Source organism: Denticeps clupeoides, chromosome 13 (genome assembly GCF_900700375.1).
Source record: "Denticeps clupeoides chromosome 13, fDenClu1.1, whole genome shotgun sequence".
Classification (NCBI taxonomy): Eukaryota; Metazoa; Chordata; class Actinopteri; order Clupeiformes; family Denticipitidae; genus Denticeps; species Denticeps clupeoides.
In genome coordinates this window covers 8,358,178-8,384,607 of record NC_041719.1, presented here as the reverse complement: position 1 = coordinate 8,384,607, position 26,430 = coordinate 8,358,178, and the positions used below count along the sequence as shown (strand labels likewise).

The following is a 26,430-nucleotide window of genomic DNA, read 5'->3' as shown; positions in this document are numbered from 1 at the left end:
ACCATGTTGATGGTGGTAACCAGCACACCTTCCAAACAGACATGAAAGTCTGCATCTGGGGCTGTTTGTAAGAAAAACAATCTGCTTGGATTTACCCACAGTGACATGACCAGGTGACTGCATAAGGGAACAATCTTGGATGTTGGCTAATAGGAAAGCCACTCTGGCAATTTATTGGCTCCTTTAATCTGGTAGTTACAATCAGGAAATGTTCTTAAGCCTTTCTCAGAGGCACTCTAACCAGAGGGATTGAGGCAGAGGGAGGCTGGAAAGAAAAAAGGACCCTTAGCCTTTTGAATTGTCAGTACACAGTGTTGGAAATCTAAAATCAAAATGTCCAATTTATTTAGTATATTTGTGTATTTGTATTTCTGGTTCCAAGTGAAAGGTCAGGAGCTGAGAAACAGGACACCTTTGGGTTTTAGCAGCCATCTGTGAAGGGAATTGAGGCACCCTTTAGTCCAGGGTGTCCAGACTGTAACCCACCTTGCAGATCTTGTATAGAGAATCTTGGCCATCTCCATCAGAGTCCTTGAAGTAGTCATGGGCAGGGAAAGTTCGGTGGATGTCCCGGGTGATCACCCCTTCTTGAGCAGACTCCTGGGTAAATTTTGGAAAGAAACAAACTCATTATTTCTTTATTCAGCTTATTTTTTATTCAGCTTTTAATTTTTTTGCAATTTATTTTTTAAAACTCATTGCACAAATGTAACCATAAAAAGATTACTTATATTTAAATAACCACACTTTATTGCATATCCATCATTTACAACCCTATATTCTTCTATATTTGTCATTGATCCTTTCACTGCTTATGTAAGAACTGGAATTAGAACACATTCCTAACTTTATGGGACAATAATAATAATTTAAAAAATGCTAAATAAATGTACAGCACAAGCAATTTTCAAACACAGCCATAAAAAAAAAAATCATTTTCTGAAATAAAATAATTATAATGAACATCAAAGGCTGGGGACACAAATACTGACATGGTAAAGAGCATTAAATTACTTCAGTCCTTCTTTTTTGTCTAAAGCATGGCATCTGAATACATGGATGTGATTCCAGAGAGCTGCTCTTTAATCTGCAGTAAGCACTTCCTGCAGGAAGACTGGCAGGATGTAATTCTGGGAGGACGACTGCGAAGAGCAGATAAAACAGGTCTGAACACTCACAGCTGAGCTGGAGGACACAGAACAAGTGACAGAGCAAGCAAGGGAAAGGGAGAGGGAGAGGGGGGGTGGGCGAGTGGTGGTGACAAAACACCAAGGAGACTCATATTCGCTCTGTTTGTGACACTGAGGAAGTGGTGCCAGAACCAGTTAAAACCAGTTCCAGTAATCATTAGTACAGACGGCAACAAGAGTAGAGAGAGTAGAGGGGGGGGGTCTGGAGCTCATGGTGGAGTTTAATTGAAGTGGATGTCGCATCAGGCCTGCATGCAGCCTCCGCGCTTTAAACATCGGCCATCACTGCACACTGACAAACACGGCTTGTCCTGTACCAGAAGCTTCTAATACGCAGCGCACCAAAATACTCAGAACTGCCGAGTTGCATTTTTATCAGTCAAAAGACGCAGCCCACTGAAGTCAAAGAATATTTTACTCCATACGTAAGCCCACAGCACCTTCACCAATCACTGAAGAGCAGCTAATGGCACACCAAAAAAAACATCATTCTGCAGTTAATGTTCCGGCTTGACACTAATATCACGCTAATCCTAACGGCCTGCCTCAATTCCCTCTCCTCTGACTTCAAACACCTTGCAACAACCAGCCTGGCCATGACAGCCATTCAGTTCAAACAGTCACTGCAGCTGGAGCGAAGCAGTTTTAGCAATTTCTACCAAAAACATGAATGTGGACAGTAACAGTAAAATTACAAATTGTAATAAGATCTTTGTCCCTTGTGGCTACAATATATCACAAAACAATTTAATACAAGATAACTAAAGCCACAGACTGCTAAAAATAACGATTTAACACACTGAAATGAATCCTTCACTGGCACAACTGCCATGGCAACATCAGAAAGAGGCTGGCAACATCTCTTTGGCAGGGTGTGCTGTAAACAGTTTGATTAAATTAGCAGTTCATTACAAATTAAAAGCATCATTACTCAACTAATGCCATGCATGGAAGGAGAGGTTGACTTCCTCTTCACCTGCATCTCCAATCAGACGCGACATGCAGACATTTTGTTTATAAAAAATGCTACTAAGGAAATGTATTCCATATGCTAAAAAATGGGTCGGGTCATGGTTCAGTTGATAGTCACATTTTTTTATGGCTGAAATTCCCCTTGTTCAAAAGAGTGCATCTTCAGTCTGACAAATCTAAAACAGTTACTGCAGAACAAGCTGCCATGTGGTTGTGTGACTTCATTAAGAAGTCTCATTAAAAGAACTGAGAAGACAAGCAAAAAGGTTCCTCTTGCCTGCTCCCCTCAAGACCGGGGCAGATGGCCACCCATGGGCTAAAGTATAAATAGTATCCAAAATATAATAAAAAATGTCCTGGTTGAGAAGCCAGAAAATGCATTTAAAAGACTCATGGCACAAATATCATTAGCAAACCATTGGTTGTGTAAAAGCCTGTTACATAGACATAGACCTCACAAGGTAAAAAGCACCATTTTGAGGCCTCCTTACTCACAGGCATTCCCATCAGCCCACATAAACTGCACTCAGACAAGGGCATGCTCACTCAATCAGTACTGGAAATCAGCAGCGCTCTGTAACAGAGAGGGATAAAGAGAAGCAGACGACCGCTGGGGATTCAGTCAGAACAAACCAATCAACACCTCCTGCATTACAGTACACATTGCCTGCGATGACAGACAGGCCTGGAGGTCGTCACTGAGACCGCGTGGAAGCCGTATGATATGGGGGAAGCTGCTGTAGGGGACAGACGTGTCTTCAGCTGCCGGGGAAAGAGCTGTGATCATCCTCCACCCCCCAGACCCCCCCCCCGTTCCCAACGCTGGGCTGTGCTCTGAGTGGATTTGTGCACAGCAGAGGGACGCTAGGCGCTAGGAGGAAAGAACAGAGCGAGAGATGGCCCCATAATGGCAGCCATGGGGCCTGTTCCTAGACACAACATTACTCAAGCTGCTGGCGAATACAGGCAGGTAACCCAGTTTGCAGCGAAAATGAAAAGTGCTTATTTGGCAAGCTGGGACAGTTGTAGCCCAATGAATGATAACGTATGTTATTGCAAGGCCTTTTTCATCCTGTCTCTCAATAGTTTTACACATTCTGAAGACTGTAATAGCTCAACCGGTGATTAAATGTTCTGCCTTACCTGTACAGAAAGCATTTGGAAAAAGCACACTATATTAAAACATGCTTTACACTCTATTATATTATCCATTTATACTATACTTTACTAATCTTTTTAGATACTGCTTCATTTTGAGTGCCTACTTGTATTTTCTGCAAACAATACTGCTTTTAACCTACCACATTCATATATCAGACAATTGATGATGATCTGAGCTGATGGGGCAGAGGTGGCCTAGTGGTTAAGGAAGCGGCCCACTGCTGCCCACTGCTCACTCAGGGTGATGGGTTAAATGCAGAGGACAAATTTCACTGTGTGCACTGTGTGCTGTGCTGCTGTGTATTACGTGTGACAATCACTTCACTTTCACTTCAATTAAGGTCAAGGTTGACTCAAAACCTGATGGCGACAGATCCTCAAGGAACAGGGAGCCTCATAAGCCTCTTGCAGTCATGGATTGGTCTTGCCTTACCAGCACATGCCACACATGCCTGGTCACACTGAGATCTGGGGAATATCAGAGGTCTTCCAAGTTTTCCAATGACCACAGAACTCTGCCCCCTCTTCCTATACACCTGGTTTTTCTTTTTCTCCATAATCCTGTGCTGGGCCACACAAGCCCAGAGTAGATACTTTTTGTGGTCGTGTGGGCGCTAAGAATTAAGCTGTGTGTTCTAAACCCTCACATTTAAACAAAAGGAGAGAATTAACAGAATGGGTTAATAGAATTGTGAAACACTGAATCACAGCACACGGTGCACACAACGAAATGTGTCCTCTGCTTTTAACCCCTCACCCTTGGTGAGCAGTGGGCAGCCATTGACAGGCGCCCAGGGAGCAGTGTGTGGGGAAGGTGCTTTGCTCAGTGGCACTGACAACCTTCTGATTACTGGGCCACTTCCTTAACCGAAAAGCCACCAATTACATGAAAGCTATGCTAATTGACCATAGAAACCACTCCCATTATATTTTTAATATTACATTTTATTGATGGTGTAATTAAATGGCATGGAATGGGTGCCTGAACCTGCTCAAGACTCTAAGGGGTTCATTCTTTTTGCCTCTCCAATTCCCTGTTTTCACATTCATGTAAAATAAACTCATTTACATGAACCTATGAACATGGCAAAAAGCTGTAGCAGGTCAAGAACCATCTTCACAGTCCCTCATCAGCGCACAATCAGAGACAATGGTAGTTCTGTCAGGGATGTTGGAACAAAAAGAAAATAATATGTGATTATGGGCCAGAGAACACAAGAGAACTGTTAATATTGGCCTCCTTATTTTTTATTGTCACACAGCACTACAGGAAAGAACAGACATATAGCCTGGAATCTTGGCACAGTGAGTGGTTAATTGACAGGCCCATTGAACAATTCCTCGCTCTCTATTTTTTGCCTTCATTTTTCTGTTCCTCTCAGCATGTGTGGAAATGAGTATGCCATTTTCAGTGCAGTCTCATGAGCCCCAGGGTCCTGATAAATAGCATTTATAAATAAAGAGAGCGACGCAGTCTCCAACTGGCAATTCAGCCACCAACATCTGTGAAGATTGCCTTTGGGCGAAATGAGAATGAGAAGGGTGGGAGGAGAGTCAATACAAGAGGCTATTGTCTATCCTGTAATTACTGTAATCGCTGCTGCTTGCCCTCCTTGAGGCTCGGCTCAGTCTGCAAAGCATCGGACTCCAGCAAGGAGCACAGAACTGCAGAGCCGCACTCATTCAAATTCACTCCCCTGCGTCCTCCTCCTCGGCTCACCACCTTTTACAGAAACATAAAACCGCCGACCTTCGGGCCCATTGATCCGAGGCAGGCTCTTGGTGGGATCAGACGCGAGCAAAATGCTTCTGAATGTTTCCTGAGGGCCAACGCTTTGCGCCAGGCCACAAGACATGCAATTCCCCTTTGGTCGGCCGATACCTGGGCCACCGCCAGAACCGCAGACTCCGTTCCACTTAACATAGGCACTGAAACGCAGAGACACCCGAGAGCTCTCAGTGTGTTAGATGTCATTTTGATTTCAAGGACTGTCCAAACTGATGAGAGACAAGCATCCCTCCATGTGCCTAAAGCTTGAATGAATCTGAGTAACGGTTAAGAGCTTAGGACTAGGAAGGAGTCAGGCTCTTTGAAAAAACAAGTGACAAGAACAAAAGTAGAGGAATAAAATGGTGAGATATTGTGGTTGACAGCTGACATGGGGTGCAATGCAAAATAGGGGGTGAATGTTCATGCACGCTGCGCATAGTGAACAGCGCCGTGCTCAGAAGCTGACAGACTGACGCCATCCACTGCACTACGAGGTGCCTTTTCTAGAAGTTTTCTTGGCTCTCTGTCACAAATGTGCAAATGCTGTTGTTGGTGGCCGCTGAATCCTGGCACTCTGCTCCAGCAGGTGCCAAGCCAGACGGGCACTCTTCACCCGGGGAGAAGGCCATCACAGTTTCACAGACAGCCCACCCGGCGCTTAACTGCATGAATCAGACTGCAGACATGCAAAGGTGCAGGACCACTTGGTGAGAGGGAGCGTCCTAAGATGCAGTCGGTGCACTTTTGAGGAGGCAATTAGTTAAAAAAAAAAATTTATTGTAAAATGGTGAGAAGTGTGCCATTTATGACTAGTTTATAGCATTTGAGTTCTAGGAATCCTGGAGATTCTGGGTGGACTGGTTAATGATTGTATAAACCTAGTTAAATAATTGATAGTTGTAAATGTAAAATTTCTGTCATGTTAAATAATGAATTACAACAAAGTAATCTTTGGCTCTAATCAGGCTTTTATAGATTTTGGGAGCAGCGGTGTTATAAACAGGGAATGGAAGGCTCTCATTTTCACCTACTTTGTGTAAGGCAGTAGTTCTCAGGCACAATGACACCCATAATGGGGTAAATGCATCAATTTTAGTACCAGTCTTTGGGAGAGTGCCACAATGATTACCGGTTTTCCATTATGTCAATATGAGGTCAACCTGTCCTTACACCGCTGAATCCTAGGGATTTTAGGCAGATGATAATGATTAGTGTTTTATATTTATATATATATGTGTGTGTGTGTGTGTGTGTGTGTGTGTGTGTGTGCAGACCCTATAATATTAAAAATCAACTATACAAATATGAAGGCCAGACACTGCACATCACTTTAAAATTGGAATTTAGAATTTAGTAAGAATTCTGGCATCACAAACCTGTTACTTCTTTTTTAAGAAGCTCTTCTATCCTTCACTCGTTACTTGTATTAATGGCACCTGTTTAAGCTCTGTATAAAAGATGCCTGTCCACACTTTCAAACAGTCACTCCAACAGACAGCTGTCTAAGGAAAACAGGGACAAGATTGTACAAGTCTGGGATGAGACAATCAATACAATAATGGTGGCAGTGGTGGCCTAGCAGTTAAGGAAGCGGCCCCGTAATCAGAAGGTTTCCAGTTTGAATCCTGAACTGCCAAGTTGCCACTGAGCAAAGCACCATCCCCACACACTGCTCTCTGGGCGCCCGTCATAGCTGCGCACTGCTCACCAAGGGTGATGGGTTAAAAACAGAGGACACATTTCATTGTGTGCACCGTGTGCTATGCTTCACAATGACGATTACTTCACTTTCAGTTTACAATAGGCTTGGTGAGAAGAGATCAACTGTTGGAGCAAATATTAGAAAATGGAATCACTGACAATCTGCCTCCACTTGGTGCTCCATGCAAAATCCATGCATCTTGTGGGGTACAAATTATCTTTACAACGATGAGAAACCAGCCCAGAACTACACAGGGGAAACTGGTCAATGACGTGAAGAGAGCTGGGACCACAGACCTCAATTCAATAGAGAATCTGTGACAGGACCACAACATCACAGCTCTTGAGAAAATCTGCATGGAAGAATGGGCCATCATACCAGCTTCAGTGTGTCCAAACCAAAACAGGAGACATTTGACCTCTGTCACTCACAACCAAGGTTACATTAGTGACCAAATACTTGTTTTCTGCACCATTATACAAATACATTTCCTGGATTCTACATTCTCTCTCAGAGTTGAAGTGTACCTATGATGAAAATTACAGACCTCTCTAATATATTTAACCTTTTAAACAATGGCTGCCAAATACCCTCCGAGTTCAAAGAGGTGCAGTTCATTTAACCACGAGAATGGGCCTCCAGAGAGTATGATACATATTTAAAAAAACTTTCTCTCATTCAAGACCACCTACTGTGCCAAATGTAATGACTGCTTTTGGGACTCATTTGTTTTAGGGGAAAAAAATCTTGCAGATGAAGAACAATGCAATAATATTTTGGTTTAAGAGAGAAAAAGACTAAAATATTCACATTCATTTATTCACATTCATTGGAATTTTCTCCCATTAAATACGTAGTTTCTCTAGAGAATTAAGGACTAATTTTGGCAAGACAAGAATATTCTCTCAGGTTTTTAACATTCAGTGTCTCTTTTATGTAGTCTGTAATGATGGGAATTTAAAGGCAACATTTAGAAACCACCTTCATGACGTTCTTACTGTAGCCATAGCAAACTAAGATATTTCAATTACTTCAACCCCTAGGCAGAAATGAGAGACAATTGTTATAAATCATGCTTGGCTGGATGAAATGAAACATTCCACTATCTCTGCAAGAAAAGAAAAGAAACCAAGTCGTTTCTCTAAGGGCACATGGAAATTGGGCATTGCCATGAGCGGACTCGCTGCTGACTGACAGGAAGGATATTACCTCCCCAGGTGAAAACTGGCACATCAAACGGAGTCCGTAATTGAAATTGACAAACAGCTGCATTAGCCTGATCACACAACACAACCTTGAGAGGAGTGAAGGAACAAAAGGTGAGACAGCGTCAGGGAGGGAATGAGGGGGAGTGAGAGGGTGAGGCCAAAAAGAAAAATCAGGAAAAGAGTGCCTGAAAGCATAGAAGCTTGTCTTTTTTTTTTTTTTTGTGGCTACCAGGACAGATTAATCTGGGGCATGCATTATGCATTGGAGCTCTGTATCCCATACAAAACATACAAAAAACAACACCCAATCAAAACGCTGCAAACCTTCTTTTCACATAACGGATGTGCCTAGTGCCACTACGAATGAAAAGAAATACGTTAGACAATGTAGATGCTTTCCAACAGTCCTCAAGATTTATGCCATGCAGTAAACAAAGCAGTCATGGAAAAAACAGATTAATCAAACATACTTCGCTTTCTCCTGCTACAAAATGCAAAATGTGTTTATTTTTTGCATTGAATTCTTCAAAATGGCTCTATCTTAGTGTCCAAAACCACCACAAAGACATGTCCAAAGCTTTGACCGGTAGTGTACAAATTTGCTGCTTTTCTTTTGGGTATAATATACGATCCTAAACCAAATTCTATGTAATTTTCATTTCTACATGATGTTCATTTATTATATTGGATGGATTCTGCCTGCATTAAATGGAAGTATTGCAGTCTTGCCAGCAACCTTCGATTACGGGTCTGTTTCCTTGCCCGTTAGGCCACCACTGCCTGGTTGCCACAGTTCCCTTGCATGTCAGGGACAAAAAGCTTCCTGGACAGACAGCAACTAAAAAGCAAGTGCTGTATACTCTCAAAGGACTTTGCACCCCTTACAAAGGCACAATCACAGAAGTGCTAGCTCCAGCTTTCAGCACGTTGACATCCTTCTCAAAACCCACAGTAAAAGAATAAGGACATTGACAACAAATGGTTGCATGCAGAAGTAGCACAGAAAGTACAACGTGGACACTGCTAAGATTTTAATTACACACTATTTTTACACTTCAAACACACTTCAATAAACCTTTTTGCTATTCTCAGGTTTCCACTGCACGGCTCCAGGTTGCCATAGTTACGATACTTCAGTCAAGTCTTGGGCTGCAGTGGAGGAACTCAAGATATCAGTGACGCCGTCACTCAGCCCGTCTGTCCACAAACAAACGCCGTTTATTTGCACACTCTCTCATACACACTCTTACACATACAAATAAGGAAGAAATCATATTGTATGCTAATTTTATAACCATTTCTAATCAGTTTGAATTAATAACAGATATAGCTATGTGAAAAAAATCTTGATTAACTTGAATAAAAATGTTCTATAATTACTCATATCAATATTACATGTTTTTCAATGTAAATAAATTAATACATTGTAAAAACTCAAAATAAATAAATGCCCCATTAGTTGAGACCTTATTTATTAATTAATGGCAACCCCATTGGTTTAAATCTTTACTATATTTAAGAGATTAAATTAGTGCTGCACGATTAATCTAATCGCAATTGTAATCGCGATGTCAGTTTGTTCGATTACATGAACGCAAAAAGCTGCGATTTAAATGATTAGTACATGGATTGGATCAGCAACATATCCGATCCATTCTCTCATTCTCTCAAAGTTTGCGAGCTGACTGAAGTCTCACTTCAGTCGGATGTGACGTGTTTGGTCACATGACTTTCGATTCGGTTCAATGGAGACCTCAGATTCGTGACTGGTAAGGCGTCAACGTCGCTGCCATATTGCGATAGGCTCTGCTGTGGCATGAAGCATATACATGTCTATGGAGAGAAGTGCATAAAAATGCCTCACTCTTGTGCTGCTTGGGGTTGTACAAACCGCTGTACTCTCCAAACCAGATCCCGGGGGATTACATTTCATAGGTAAGGCTGGACAATTGTTTTGAATATATTTGGCCATTATAAAATCCCGTTTTATAAGTCTTAACCTTAGCTAAGCTAGGCTAAGCTAGCGAAGCTATGCATTCCTGTGTTCAAGTCAGCCTCCAAACAACGTTTTGGTTAAATGTAAGAACTATAATACGGGATTTTATAATGGCCAAATATAATCAAAACAGTTGCTTAGCCTTACCAGGGTTTGTCGTTCGACAGTAATGTAAAGAGTTTTTTGTGATTATTTAATTTTGTAGAATATTGTATTTTGAAAGCACTGGGCATTTCAAGTTGTTATAAGTAGTTTGTATATTTCACTTTGAAATTAAACATTTCACTATTAGTAATTTGTATGCGACTTTTCATTGATATACAAGCAAGTGTCCTTTATCATATCGCAATCGCATATGATAAAGGACAATCGCATATCGCAATATTGATCTCAATAATTGCAATATGTCTTTTTCCCCAAATCGTGCAGCCCTAGTTTAAATGACACTTGATTTTAATTTGAACACTCATTACATTATGTAGCATTCTGTTAACTGTTAAACTGTTAAAAGCTTTCACCAACTGTAATTAAGCAATAATACATTTCACCAACATAAGATGACTAAAATATAAGACAACCCCACTTTTCAAACAAACAAATAAATACAATTTAAATGCAGTACCACATGGCATAGTTCACTGCATAAAGCCAGCAAAGAGTGAAATGGCTAAAAATTGCACAGAGGAGGGCAACAAGTATTGGTTTTATATGTTAATAAACTGTATATTACTTGTGGTGTTTTCGGTTTCAGTCTGGCAATATCAGAATAAAAATTGTGCAAATATGGGATAGTAAACACTAATAGATTCTTGGCTCAGCCCTACTTGAAAGAATTACTGCCATTATGGCATAATGTACCTTTAATATATTCATGATGGTAGAAAAAAAACCCAGAACAATCATCTCACTGGTCCAAAACTTTGTCATGCAACACCTTCTCACATGATGTTGAGAGCATGAATGTAATCAGGAAAATGGATATGTGAGATATTGCCCCTCCCAAGATTGCTCAAAATACCAAAACCAAAAATAACTGTGACACAATAAGAACTGAAAACCTCTGAAAAACTGTGGCTGGGGAATTAAAAGATCTGGTTTAAGTTAGCCAGAAGGCACGTGGAGAACTCTCAGAGAGGCTTATGGCCTAAAATGTTCAGCGCTGTGCTCGCCACAAGCCAAACGCCCCACAACCAGCAGCAACTGAATAATGCAGCACTAAATCATGCTCGTCTGCCTCCAGAACTGACAGACCTTCCAGTTTTCATCCGAAAGCCTGGAATTTATTCCAAATGTCAATCGATCACATCCAAAGCACTAGTTATTGTGAAACAAGTATTTAGCTGTTTAAAAGTGCCAAAATATTTCTATATAGAATTAACTTTGCAATCAATGTGGTCTGTAGTGAAAATGGGTTCCTGCAAAACCTAGAAGCAATGGTTTAAAGTGCACGGTGTGGTGCAAAGATTTTTCAGAGCTGCAGCGACGGGGGCTTGCCGAGGCAAACAACCTTACCCTGCTGAGTCACCTGAGAGCGGAAGACGCTCTCAGAAAACAGAGCCAGGTCAATTGTGTTTACCTACCTTGCTTGATTCAAGGCCCTGGATACAGATGCACTGCACTGTTTCCAAACCACTGGATATGTTAACAACTATGCCAAGCCCTCTCAATGGTGAGGACTCTCTGTATGGAGAAAAGGGGTCAGGGCTGAGGGGTGGTATCTGCTGTTACATCATTAGCAAAGCATGCCTTGTTTGCGCTCAAAAGCACAATCAAAATCCGCGCAGCTGCAGATATTTTAAAATATTCATCTGTCGTTGCAGTGACCGTGGTGATTCAGGCCCCATCCACACAAGAATGCTCAAAAACAGGGTTTTGGTTTCTAAAAGACTTGCATCCACATTAAACCGTTATCCAAAATGTTTTCGTCCACACGAAGACGCAGAGAATGGCCCGAGTGCTGTTTTAACCCCCTTATTTTGCATCTAGTTATCCCCCGTTGGTCTTGTGCACGCCAAGTATCACCACAGTCAAAGTTTAAATTTGTTGAAATTTGACTGCTGCACGTGTTGAAAGTTCATGCCTATTTTGTTTGTGCTGGAGCCCCACTGCAAGTGCTGTGTGTTGAACGCAACTTCGCAGTTACGCAACACTAATACGTCAGTATTTTCACCAAAAAGCCACTTTGCCTTGGACGCAAGGCTAGATCAGAGAGAAATTGTAGTGTTCTCGTGTGGACAGGGCCTCAGACTGAGGACGCAGCCGCCAGTGGCTTGAAAGTGTGAACTGTGTGAACTCCCTCAGCTGTGTGTTTGTGTTTGCAACCTGCTTGTTGAGCCGCTAATTGTTGCATTAGTTGGCTATTTCATCTAGGCCCTATTTTTAGCTGTGAGACACATGATCCCTCGACTGTGTTTTTCTGAGGAAACAATAGGGAGACTCTGATGACGTGCGACAGCTGAGGGACAAGAGAATGGGCTGCTGGACGACAAGTGGCAGAAAGAAGATGGAGAAAGTGGGCGAGGGAGGAAAAGAAAGGGATGGAAACAAAACAGACCTGGAGGTGTAACTGGCGATGAAAAGCGGCAGTTAGATGTGCCTAATTAATTGCCAATCTTCATACGGTTACAAATAGCCCTCTTTGTTTCCATGAATAGAACGCACAAACCGTTTCCAACAGATATACTGGCAGCATCGGAACTAGGAAATGCTGCCCTGCTAGGTCCATTATCAACTACATGTATTTTCAGCAAAGTACAAAACGTCCTGATAGACATGAAGGAAAGAATGAGAATATACTTCTACCTAAAAGAGAGCAGCTGGACTAGCAGAGTGCAGAAATGTTGGCCGGCTTGTTAAGTTCTGTTCTGCTACACTTCCATCAGCCTGCCACATCAATTTTGATGTTACTAAAAGTATTTTACAACTGAAAGCTACTAAACTAAAGCATGGGCAAATAGCTGATATGATCATTTATTATGAATAAAAAGCAAAAACCGCATATAGGGTGAATCTAGCATGAATTCTGACATTCTATGATACACAGGCTATTAGCTCAATTGTGGAAACTGTATCAGAGATGATTCAATATTAAATACTGAAAATCCAAACTTGTCCAGCTCTACTAAGCTCTTTACACTTTGTTCTAATTGTTTAAACTTACACGGACCTGAGATGGACCATTCTATTAGTGCAAGGACCTTACAAAATCCTGAACTTTTTTACATGTAAACAAGAATAAATATATGATAGTCATGTGACTATAGGATCTGAAAAAAAAATCTCCTCCCTCAACTGATAGTGAACATCTGGGGACTGTAATTCCTTTCTCCTTATATGGATACAAGACTGGCTGTACAATAAGAACCGCTTCAATCTCACAATCTATATCTGTCTGTCTGTCTCAAACGGCTCCTCATTCATCTCCTGTTGAACATGAGTGGGTGAGAGGGACCTCTGGAATGTCTACAGACCCTCAGTTGCAAAGCTGTTGCTATGTACTGTACACCGGTAAATGATTTGGTAATGCTAATTAAGTGTCTAATGTGAAGCGACTGCAGTCCATGTGCAACGGTGGTGGGGACACAGTCACAACGACCTGCATCTCCACAATAATAACAGTAAAAAGAAAAGCAGTTGGACAAGCACACACGCACACACACTACCAGCAGTCAATTAATGTTCTTGATAAGGAAACACTCATGGTAATTGTTTAAATTAATCAGTTTCCAACTCTAATCTCTTTCAGAGGGCAGGAAGATGCGTCCCAGAGGGCCAAGGGAGGCCATTGGTATTCATGGTGCGTAAATAACAGCGAGGTGGCCTTAGCCACGCTGGTGGCTCGAGGGATGGTCATATTCTCATGCGCTCCCCTCGGTGCACATGGATAAAGTTCAGCAAATACCAGCCACTGAGCTTGGGGCACTTTCGGGTCTGCTGCAGGGCTTCATGTCTGTGACAAAAATGCTAATGAACATCATGTCTAAGGACGTGTTGAAATTAATTCAGCAAAAAAAAAAATTCTCCATCCAGATTTGCAGGTGAAAAAAGGTGAATGATGGCAAATAATAACAAATGATTTGACAAAAGAATTACTCATTAATGAAGCCATGTTTCTCTGCTGTAAAACATTACTGATGACCTTTGCCACCACTGGCTGTATTTTATTTTGTAGGCTTTAAGACCCAGATGCCCGAAACATTGCTTCATTAATAAATAATCTTTCAACAAGGTCACTCAGTGTGAGCATCTCCTTCCTCCTACCTGATGTCATTCTAGCAGGCAGATGTGCCACACAACTAAATTAATCAAATAATTGACGCATTGCAATGCAGATGATCGATGCAGCGCACAATATAACCAATATTACCATAATAACATTGCTTGGTGATTTTCTGGTGGCGCATTAAAAATTCTTGTTTAAAAAAGTAGTCCCAACTGTGGCTACCTGACCTGAGTACAGTGCTACTGTAGGAGTTTCATGCTGTGCGTCTCGCGCCGCTGTCAACTGAATCGTGGGGGCAGTGGTTGGCCTAGCGGGTAAGGAAACGGACCAGTAATCAGAAGGTTGCCAGTTCAGTCCCCACACACAGCTCCCCGGGTGCCTGTCATGGCTGCCCACTGCTCAATAAAGGTGATGGGTTAAAAGCAGAGGACTCATTTCGCTGTGTGCACAGTGTGCTGTGTTTCATAATGACAACCACTTCATGAGACTTCACATCCAACAACCCTCTGACAATAAAAATAATTTGCATTAGAGAAGAGCACTGCCCCAGTGTGCAGTTGTTTCAAAATGTTTTGCCTTTTCACACTTAATCTAACAAATGAAAATGCTGATTCTTAAATTAATACAATGTAAACTGCACAGTCCCAGTCTGCTGGTATTTATCAGATGCCCTTAAGAAAGCCAGCCAGACAATAAGGACCTCCTCTCTTTTTCACCTTCACTTCAGCAGCATGGGCAGGCCACCACAGAGAAGAGGAAAGCAGGGGTCAAAGATGGATGGTAGAGAGAAGGTGGATAGAGCAGGTTTAGTTTCAGCAGGAGGCCTCACTCTGTCAGAAGGAGTGAAATCCATCACCACGTGGCAGACTCTGAGCTTTGGAGCTTTGGACTTGGCATCTTCCTCTCTGAGGCAGACTGGCATTTGCACTGGGGTGCCATCTCCGGGCAAAGCTCTGGAACCTGGCAGCTGGGCGCAGTCTATAGCGGGTCTTGGGGGCGGTGTTGGAATGCAGCCAGCGGTGGATGAAGCGGGTGAGCAGCTACAGCCTTCCCATAAACTCAGACCCACTGCAGGGCTCTAAAAGACAAGCCAGCACAGAAATCCTGCTCCTTCAAAATACAGCAAACACACTGGCAATGCCCCTTGAATACAGAATAGTTGCAAAATTGTGGCACTTGCACCTTTAGAAATGCTGATAATTGATTGTGATTAATGAGGGATTGATAATCCTCCAACATGAAACATTTTAAATTGGTGCAGCTCACAATGTCTCCATCCACAGGACACACAATGGTTGAGCTGGAGTATGAAAATTTTTTAAATGAACTTGACATCTTGTTGTCTCCACCAGGACCAAAAACCCCAGTTGTGTCCATGTCACCATGGGACTTAAAATAAATCATAGTTACAAAACCTCAACCACACACGCTGCTATAAAACCATGGCATTTACAGTAAACCAGGCAGTAGCAAAGCACATCTGTGTGCGACTCAGCAAGGTTTTTCTGCCTCCTGCTTCCCAGATCTCCAGGGCGGTAGCATGCAGAAATGGACAGATGGCGATCTCCTCAAATGGGCATATGACCAGCCTAATAGCAAAGAGTGGGCAGCTGTCACCAAGTGTTAGCATCAACAGACCGCGGGCCATTCATCTGCTCTCTCCGGGTTTCTGGGGGCCGGTACAAATGATTTGAATCCATGAGCCCTAAACTCAGCAGAGATACCCTATCAATACAAAGCAATGAAGGCCGATACCCTATCTAGTCAGTTGCAGTGGGTACAGAAAGTATTCAGACACCCTTAAAAGATTTCACTCATTGATGTACACACAGCAACGCATATTGACAGAAAAACACATAATTCTGGACATTTATTAACAAAGAAAAACTGAAATATCACATGGTCCTAACTATTCAGACACTTTGCTGTGAGACTCATATATTTAACACAGGTGGTGTCCCTTTCTTCTGACCATTCTTGAGATGGTTCTACAGATGGAAGCCTCTCCCCAGTGCAAGACCCATGAAAGCCCACATGGAGTTTACTAAAAAACACCGGGAGGACTCCAAGATGGTGAGAAAGATTCTCTGGTCTGATGAGACTAAGATAGAATTAATGCCAAAAAAAGTGTTATACGTGGAGAAAACCAGGCACTGCTCATCACCTGTCCATCACAGTCCCAACAGTGAAGCATGGTGGTGGCAGCATCATGCTGTGGGGGTATATTACAGCTACAGGGACATGATGAGTGGTTGCAATCGAGGGAAATATTAATGTCAGGGATATCGTGGACAAAAACCTTCTCCAGAGGGCTCAGGACCTCAGACTGGGCCGAAGGTTTACCTTACAACAAGACAATGACCATAAGCACACAGCTAAAATAACAAAGGAGCAGCTTCACAACAACTCTGCGTCTGTTCTTAAATGGACCAGCCAGAGCTCTGAGCCAAAACCCAATTGAGCATCTCTGAAGAGACCAACATTTCCACCAACGTTTACCATCCAACCTGCCAGAACTGGACAGGAATGGCAGAGGATCCCCAAATTCAGGTGATAAATCTGTTGCATATTTCCAAAAAAGACTCATGGCTGTATTACATTAAAAGGGTGCTTCTACTAAATATGGAGCAAAGGTCTGAATATTTAGGACCATGTGATATCAGTTTTTCTTTGTTAATAAATCTACAAAAAATGTAAACAATTCTGTGTTTTTCTGTCAATATGGGGTGCTGTCAGTACAAAAAAAAAATCTTAAAATGATATTAGCAAATGGCTGCAATATAACAAAGAGTGAAAATGTATGGGGGTCTGAATACTTTCCATAACCACTGTATATGCATTAGACATTATCTACCTGACAAGTTCATTTTTAATATTAAAAATATTAAAATAAAGGCAACTGAGTGAGGTTGCTGTTATATGATGATAAAATTAAACAGGACATCCTTTTGAACATCCTTTATAGTCGTTTATTGCATTGGAATACATGCGGGGTTTTGAATGGGGCTTGTCACTAATTATCTGCAAGTTCCACGTGGCAACTGGCCCGCAAAAAAAGCAGTACGGAAACGTGGAGAACGAGCTGTGCAGAACAACGCCCAACTGAGCGGAGCCTTGAAGACTGAGCATTGTTTCCAATGACGATGTGAGGATGCTTCATCTCTTATTACCTCGGAAAGCTCCAAGAGGGGCAGGAGAGGAGAGTAATTCGAGAGTTGCACAGCTGCATAGATTAATATTAAAGGGAACTCATAACACAGGCAGCATGGAAAAGGATTTTCATAAATATTCACCAGACCTGGACTGTAAGCTTCACTTCACCATCCTCATGAATATGGATGAGAGACTGTCAGGAAGTACAAATGTTTAACCATATAAACCAAAGAGAATTTTTGGGGAGTGAGGTGGGGATGGTGAAGGATGTGAAAGGTACTGAAAAATCAAAGCCAGTATCTGATGCATGCAACCCACAAAATGCAGAACATTTGCACAATACTACAGTCTTAAGGTTGAAGCGAGGGGGTGGGAGGTAAAGAGTGTTAAGCTGTTTGTTATGCAGAGCCACTTTGGGCAAAATGACTGGGGAAATTAACAGTAACCAGAATAGAAGGACCTGCGTAGGTATGAGTGTTGGGACCTTTACAGCTGTTAAGGGAGCGTTCACGTAAGCAATTAGAAAATCCCTCGACACTGAAATGGCAAGTTATCAATGTTAACATTTGGTTAATATTTACTTTAGACCAAAAAAACAAAAGTCAGTGACCGTTTTAAGGCCTTGTGATTGTGGATTTCACATGCTCTCACCAGACAGTGGTAGCCTAGAGGTTTAAGGAAGGCTTTAAGGAAGCGGACCCATGATTGGAAAGTTGCCGGTTGAAGGTGCCACTGAGCAAAGTACATATCCCCACACACTGCTTCCCGGGCACCTGTAATGGCTGCCCACTGTTCACCAAGGTGATTGGTTAAATGCAGACACATTCTCTGGTTTCCTTCCGCTGTGATGCACAAAGGCATGTAGTTAATTTACTGTAGGTGTGAGTGTTTGAGTGAATGGTGTGTGTGTGTGTGTGTGTGTGTGTGTGTGTGTGTGTGTGTGTGGTGTGTGTGTGTGTGTGTGTGTGTGTGTGTGTGTGACTTGGGGTGGGCTGTTCCCCTTCCCCACCCTGTGCCCAATGTACCAGGATGGGCTCTGATGGGTTCTGACATTCATGACCCTGAGTAACACAACTAATTGTTTAAGCATAGTGAGTGAGTGAGAGTTTTCAGACTGGGTCAGACTATTTGTCACCAGGGTGGGGTGGCTAAAAGGGGATTTGTAAAAGTTAACACCCTTTCAATAGTAAATTTTAAAATTGTTTAAATTAAAATGAGATTGTTTTGAGGTTTGAGTCGATTCAGTTTCCTTTGTTCTAGATTTTTTAACATTCTGGAAAAAAAAAATCCTTCTTCCATTATCCTCAGTTAAACCTGGGTAGACACCTTTCTAATTTTAGGACTGTGTGGGTGTGGGAATGTGTATTTCGTGTTAGGGTTGCGTTAAATGTGGTGAGGCAGCCTGGGGTCGAGCTCGAGAGGATCAGGAAAGCAGGAGGCTCAACCAAAAGCTGAAGACAAATCAGACAGCCAAAAAGCAACGGGGGACAAAAACACTGTCTACGCTCTAAAAATACACCTACAGAAAAGAATAAGAAGGGGGAAGGGGGAAAAGGAAAGCAGTAGCTACATCAGATGCAACACAAGGACTGAGTGAACTGTTTAACAGAATAAAGTTCCCAAAATCGACCAGGAAAAATATCTGAAGTAAACCCCCATTAGCACAGGCCGGAAGCAGGAGAAATGTTTACTCATCTCTGGTAAAATGTGCCCAGCAGAAAGAGAAGGCTGACACTGTTAACCATACACCACCACCCCAAGAATACAAAGTCTGGATATACTGTATATAACAGCTGGACATACTGTACCCGGTCATGCATTACCATCCTGTATCAGAAAAAAGGCACCTTTTCCCCAGCAACATACAGACCTTTCAAAGCTTTATAAGTATCAACGGATCAAGAGGTCTTTAGAATAAGAGGCACACAAAGATGCAGTTATCAGCAAGCTGCCACTTCTCAATTTAAATATGATGGGGCCAAAAACAGGCACCCTCCTCAGCACTTAAGGAGAGTACCATGCTTGGCCGTGCGAGAGACAAGACAGTTTATGTTTTATTTATACATAACCAGTGCCGCCCACAGCATCCTCTGATACGAAACATTTGATGCCCTCATTAGATTTGAAAAAGGTCACTTTGTTTTGCTTTCCTCCAATGGCACCCATTTAATATGCCTTTGGAGGGTAGTGGTAACCTTTTTAAAATCCAGATGCAGAGAGCAAGCCCTGTTTTGAATTTGTGCGTATGGGTTTATTAGGACACAGAAGGGGTCAGCTTTTAAGATCAGCTAGCCTGCAGCTGTGCATAGATGAAAATAAGGCGCTCTAGCCTGACCCACTGAACACATCCCAACAAGGCCACCTCACTGAGAAGTCAGTCTAAAAGACCTCCTTCAGCTGACATGCCATCTCCAATGCCACCAATTTAGTCTAGCAGAATTATTTTCATCACTACAGCTCTGAAAATGTAGTGCATTATTTCATTACTTTCAAGCCACACAGACATCTTTCTTCCCAGGAAAAACATGGTGGAACAATTGTATGCATTTATTTTAACTTGTATTAAAAATGGTTATATTTGAAAAAAGGATCTGTACTTTCAATGGACTTTTTATTGGCAGCAACAGCAATTACCATAATCTTTCACAAAATCTCCAAAATAAAAAAATAGATACTGTATAATTTATTGTTCTGCATCCTAGTCAAAAACAGCTTACTCAGTCACAGCAGCAATCTAGGTTTTTACAATTTACATACAGGAATGTGCCATCACTGATAGAAGTGTTATTTCTTTAAAGAACATACGAACATCATCCGTACAGCAAAAATAAACAATTAAACATACTTTACTCCTAAAACCACACCAATAAATAAATATAACATAAATAAATAAATAACATAAATAAAAGCACGAGAGCATTTCCTAACCAATGCCTGGAATTTTTTTTTTTAAGTCCCCAGATATCATTTTCTTCTTTAGGTGAAGTCATATTTAATTACATGGGTCAATAAGACGTGCAAAGAGTGTTTCTGAATTAAACAGGTTGATTTGTACAAGACTGACACACTGACCAGTGAAGGAATGGGAAAAAAATACTAATTGTAATATAGCCTAAAACAACATTTTACATCTGGCCAGAAGTATAACACAGTTGTTTTTTTTGTTTTTTTTTCTCCATTCTTTTCATTGAAAGACTATTCTGAACATAATAGCACATTTCACGAAAATCTTTTGATGAATCATCATGCTTTTTACTAACAAAGTTTATCTTTTCACCTTGCGTGTAAACTCATATCCAATTACCAGACAAAAGGTCAACCAACTGACTGATTTTAATTTTAATAATTCACTCTACCTTTCTATTGAAACAAAAAATCTGGAGTCATTTAAAACACTTTTTAAATAAAATAAATGATCAAGTGTTTGATTTTAAGCAACAAATTCACATTTTAGTAAAAAAAAAAAACTAATTATAAAGCACTTTAAGCTATGTTGATAAGTAACCCAGTATTTTGAGGCCCTTGTTAAGAAGCTTTCAAAATATCCACCAACACCCATTCCTCACCGTTATTCTTGGATGGTCAACACAAAGAGACAGAAGGGGAAAAACACTTATTCCACATCAAAAAGCAAAACGTACTGGAATCATCTGACATCAAGATATTAGGCACAGAAATCTGCAATGCAGAGCAGACCAAAAACTGAAGAGTGAAATCATTAGCTGCACAAAGCACAGAAATGTAAACTTTAAGGTCAATAGAAATAGACTCATTTTGAATGGACAAGTCACTGCAGATAAAATGATTAAACGGACAGCTGAGGTTTACATCATGGAACAGGGTAAAAAAAAGCACATTAATTTTTTTTTGTTCATAAAATGTGCGTATATGTTTGACATTACCTCAATAGGACAAAAAATAAGTACATAGCGTATTTATGGAATGACTTTTTTTTTTTGGTCCAAATAGGCCAAATTCAAATAAAAGCTGTCTCTGTGTCACTCAGGGTCTTTTCCAAACCTGTAGCCTTTGCTTTGACAGTTCTAAGCATGTCTTAGGCTCCGAAGCCAGATACATTTTCAGTGCCTTCTGCCAGTCATCTTCGGTCTCCATTTTCATCTCTGTTTGATTCCTAAAGGGATCTTGTGTGAGGCAGAGCTTATATATAAAATCCCATGAGAAGAAATGATGTCCATGAGATGGCTCATGAGATAAGCCTCACAGATTTGGAACAACCAGAGAAAAATGTGAAACAGCCTTTAGAGGAGGGAAAAGAAAAAAAAAAAAAAACACCTGTGTGTCAGCTGCAATGTACCCAAAACAATGCTTGTTCAGTTCATCAGCCAGTTTGTCCTTGATTCTGATCCTGGCAAGAAAATGGCCACCATTGTGAGATGAGCTCAAGGCATTGAAACCCACAGTACTCTACAGACTGCAAATAACCTCCGGCCGTTCAGGTCAAAGCCATTGACCAATTGTATTTACACAAGGGACCAGCTTTGTTTTACATGCCCAGTTCATTTAAGAGATAAGATTATGTATTCAGTGTCCTGACTGCTAAAATAAAATTTATGAGCAATGGACATTACTTCATTTTTGGGTGTGACAGCTGAAACATTAGGTGGTTAAATGTGTGCCACGAATGTGCTTATACCACTATTCAAATTCCTAATAAATTTGCAGAGCAGAAAGCCTCCTTCTTTGGAACAGCTTCATCGCCATATCATTTAGCAGCTGATTTGTTAAGATTCTTCAAAAGGTCTTGGACTGTCCTCCTTCAGATGGAGCAGGAGTGAGCTCTCTTCCTGGGTTTGGGCTCTCCAAAGTCCTTGGCATCGTCGGCACAGCGGCTAAAGGAGCACAGGGTCTGTGAGAGGCGCCGCATTCCAAGGCGGAATACGCTGTTGGACAGGCTGTAGATGACACAGTTACAGAAGCTGTTGCTGATGGCCAGCCAGGTGGTGACAAATGACAGCGCTGGGCTGTCCAGAACATGCGAGCTCTCCAGCAGGAAATAGATAATGTAGGGCAGCCAGAGTGCATAGAACACACTGGTGATTCGGAAGAGCACCATGGCGTAGCGCCGGTCCGGCCCGTGGCTGCCATTTTGCCCATTTCCATTGCCACCAGTCTCCATCTCCTGGCTGGGGAAGCGTGCCCGTCGCTCACTGATTTCCCGGTTGTGCTGCTGGCAGATCCGGAAAATGTGAAAGTAGGTAAAGCAGACCACCAAGGCTGCGGGAGCGTAGAGGAGGCAAACCACAAAGCCAGTGAAGAGAGCAGAAGTCGGCCAGTCACGGGCACACCACTCGAAGATGTCACCATGGTAACCTGGCTTGCCCCAGCCAAAAAAGGAGGGTAGGAAAACTGCGCAGGAGTAAAGCCAGATGACAGCGATGCAGCCACGCAACCGGCAAGGTGTCACCAGCTGGTTGTAGGACAGAGGCTTGGTAATAGCCAGGTAGCGGTCCACGCTGATGCCGGCCAAGCAGGCCATGGAGACGCTCTTCAGCACAGAGATTATGTAGCTGAAGACCTGGCAGGTGACAGGCTCATGGACGCCGGCCGGGTAGTGCAGCAGGGACAGAGTGGGCACCAGGCAGCTCAAGCCCACCAACAGGTCAGCATAAGCCATGGTCTGGATGAAGTAGCTGGTGGTGTAGTGGTGCAGCAGCGGAGCACAGTGGAACACAAAGATAACAGTCAGGTTCCCGGCGATGATGAGCACGGTCAACAGCACGATGACTGCCGTTTCCAGGACACAGGCTTCCACACCCTCGCTCAGCTCCCAGCCCAAGGGGCACGAGTGGTTCAGGGAAATGCCCACGGAGAGGCCAGTGGTGCTATTCGCAGTGGGCACCAGCTCGATGAACCCAGATTGGTTCATTGTACTTGGAGTGAGGGGCTGTGCTGTACTAGGCACTCAGCGTTATCAGCCTCTATCTGGGATAGCGGCTCAGCCGTGTTAGTAATCTCCTTCAACAAACACGGCTCTATCCCCTCTCTCACATAGCTGGTTCTCAATCAAATGAACCCTGACCAAAATCAATAAAGTCCAGCAGAGCAGAAAAACAAAAAGAGAGAAATACGGATGACCACCTCTCTCCTCCAGTCAGTCATAGTTGTTGAGCAGCACGGTGGGCGCCAGGCAAAGATATCCCCTTCACAAACAGAATGGGCTTTAGCTATGGGAAATTGCCAGATGACAGTCTCTGCCACAAAACTGGCCACTCTGGCTTCGTGCTGATATTCCTGTCAGACCGTGTTTCCATTTGATACTAACAGACGCCGATGAAGAAGTCTGAAGATTCCAGCCATCCTCGCAAGGGCAGAGGCTATCCCACTGACTTGTTTGCACCAGATGCATAATGAATGCCAGCCATTCTCCTCTGGAAGTGCATAGTACGGACAATTAAGTTTATCGTTCAGATGAAATGGACTCTGCCTCATTTCATGCTGCTACAACTAACAGTGCACGTTTGTCTTAAGGCACAGCAAAATGTGTGGTCACAATAGTAAAACCTCCTTACAGTTTTGGCTATTTATCCCATAGTTCAAAAGTTGTCAAGTTCCACCAATATGCAGAGAAGCACAAATGATAATATTTTTCTACGTATATATTTTGTTATCCGCTTTGGTCACTGTCTGGACCCCCTGTGCCTTCTATTGTCCAAATCAAAACACAGACGTGCTCTGGATAAACACAGAGCACTCTGGGGCACTGTGTGTGTGTTGAAGTCCCTAAGACAGAATGGATCAACACAGCGATATTGTTATGTGCAACAGAGGAGCAGCTTTGGTCTGCTTATTCCCAATCCATTTTGTTTTCATGAACTTTCCTTTCATGGTCGGAGAAAGAAAAAAAAGACGACCAGAAAATCAGGTCATGTTCCGGGAGGGGGTAAAAGCCAGGGTTTGTGGAGTCACCACCTCCTCTGTGTGGTCTCTGAGAAAGCGGATGAATAGAAAGTGCAAGGATGAAAAGCCATGTCAGCGGCGCAGCGCTTATATCAAGAGTCTCTCCTTACAAATGCTGGCTGAGAGTGTGCTTCTGTCTCCATGCAAGCAGTCGCAAAACGCAGGAAAGAAGAAATAGAAAACAAAAAGGCAAAGCCACATGGGTATCCACTTATCTCCGAAGCTGAGTATTCTCACAAACTGCTTATACCTGCCGGTCTCCAGTCTCCTGACTGATTGTCTTATTCCTCTGACCGTGACCGTGCTCATCCACCAGCCGACAACAGGCTTTGACGGCAGCGGAGACGGCAATCCAGCGGAGGAGAGAGAAAAAGTCCGGGTCCCAGTGTTGTCCTTTTTCCAGCAGCTCTCCCAGCGCTAACTACATTCCAACTAGTCCATGTGGAAGCATACGCCAGAAAACAACATAGTCAATTACAATGGGAAGAGGCGGGGTGGGGGGAGCCTGCATCAAAAGATCAGAAATGCAATCGAGCCATGAGCACTGAAGACTGAGGTGAAAGCATCCGCTTCGGCACCAGCACAGAGAGGAGGAGATGCAGCAACTGGCATACAGTTCTCTATCCCGCCTCTCTCCCTCCCTCCTTTCTCGCTCTCTCTCTCTCTCTCTCACTTTATCCTCCCCCTCCCCTTTTGGCTCCACCTGAGGTCCTCTCGTCCTCCCTCAGCTCTCCCACCACATTACCTCTCTATGGCTTGCAACTCAATGCGCCGCCCTCTGAAAAATTAGCTAGAAGATTTTTACCCTCCTCTCGCATAAAAGACCCACTCCCCCCTTCCCAGTCTCTCTCGCCCCCTCTTTCAGCGATTCCAGCCAGTTTGCACAGACCAAAGAAATAGCCCAGCAATGCCTGCCCCTTGGTTACAGTTGCCAAGCAGTTCAGTTGGTTGGGACCCTCCCTAACAGCAGCTGACACCATGCAACAAATTAAGCATCCATGTTGGGGTGGGGGGTGGAAGAAGGGTGGTGTTCACCGGGCTGTGTGCCCAAAAAACTTTCACATTCCATCCCAGGTATTCTATGTAATCATTTAACACATAAAAAAAAAAAATCTGCTCAAAGTATTTATAAATTCTCTCTCTCTCTCTCTCTCTCTCTCTATATATATATATATATCAAGTTAAAGTTTATCAAGTTAAAACAACAGACAAAGGTGTTTTCAATAATGCATGAGGAGGAAGGAGAAGATTTTCTGTGTAATTTATCCATACTGCCTAGCTTTGCCCATGTGGACTCACCAAACAACAGAGTGAGCCAAAGGGCTTGCTTAATAATTCATGACAGAAGGAGGGGGAGGGGGAGAAAGGGCCAGAAAAAAAGATATGGTCATGGTAAACCCACCCTGTGTATCCTCTTCTGAGCTGCCTACCTACAAACTTGACCAAGACTCTTGACCAAGCTTGAGCTGATTTAGGTTCAGGGTCACAGAAACACATTAAGTACACTGCGGAAAACGTCCCCTGTGGGCAGAGCTCAATATGATTTATGTATCCAGAAAAGGTGAGACCAAGGTCAAATGACAGGCATAGTGACTTTGACACTCAAAATAGGAGAAGGGATCATTTCTCCTAATAAACCCCCTGTTTAATTGCTTGCTTGGACCAAGCACGTTTCATCAACAAGCTAATTAATGCTGAACTAGAAGGACTAGTTCTAGGACAATGAAAATAAAGAGTAAGAATAATAACTATCAATACAGAATTATTAAATAGGTCTGTATTAAACTGGTCAAACGAAAGAAAAAAAAAGACAATAACAATAAAACCAACTAGGCACCTGATTTCACGTCCCTTTCAGAAACCCAGACATTGGCTTTTATCCTGCAGGGCAAGTGAGCAGAGCTCCCCACACACGACCAGAGGAGCAGGTGGGGTTTCCAGTGGTCTGCTCCTCCATAATTGAAACTGTCATTTTTGTGTCTGCTAAGGGGCCAGTGCCGTTAGAGAGATTGATAACGACTAAAGCCCAGATCCTACATTTAATCGGTTTTCTGAACTCCCCAAAAACACAAAATTCTAGTGCATGATTACAAATTAAACGTTTGAAACAATTTTTTTTTAGGTCAGAGAGGAACAC

The 26,430-nt window shown here is 42.6% G+C and overlaps 2 protein-coding genes across 2 annotated transcripts in view; both read right to left on the bottom strand.

The window, feature by feature from the left end:
• Positions 1 to 26,430, bottom strand: part of rabgap1l (RAB GTPase activating protein 1-like) — a 73,462-nt gene that overhangs the window by 23,148 nt on the left and 23,884 nt on the right. The window contains exon 14 of the mRNA XM_028999792.1: positions 487 to 600. Within this exon, the coding sequence (XP_028855625.1) occupies positions 487 to 600 (114 nt within the window). The remainder of the gene's footprint in view (positions 1 to 486; positions 601 to 26,430) is intronic.
• On the bottom strand, positions 19,970 to 24,963 carry gpr52 (G protein-coupled receptor 52). The gene has a single exon (XM_028999795.1). The coding sequence runs from the start codon at positions 23,260 to 23,262 to the stop codon at positions 22,153 to 22,155; it is 1,110 nt and encodes a 369-aa protein (XP_028855628.1). The 5' UTR covers positions 23,263 to 24,963; the 3' UTR covers positions 19,970 to 22,152.

What these genes read in the sequence shown, in the direction of transcription:
- gpr52 (XM_028999795.1), bottom strand. Translation starts at nt 23,262, where the DNA reads ATGAACCAATCTGGGTTCATCGAGCTGGTGCCCACTGCGAATAGCACC.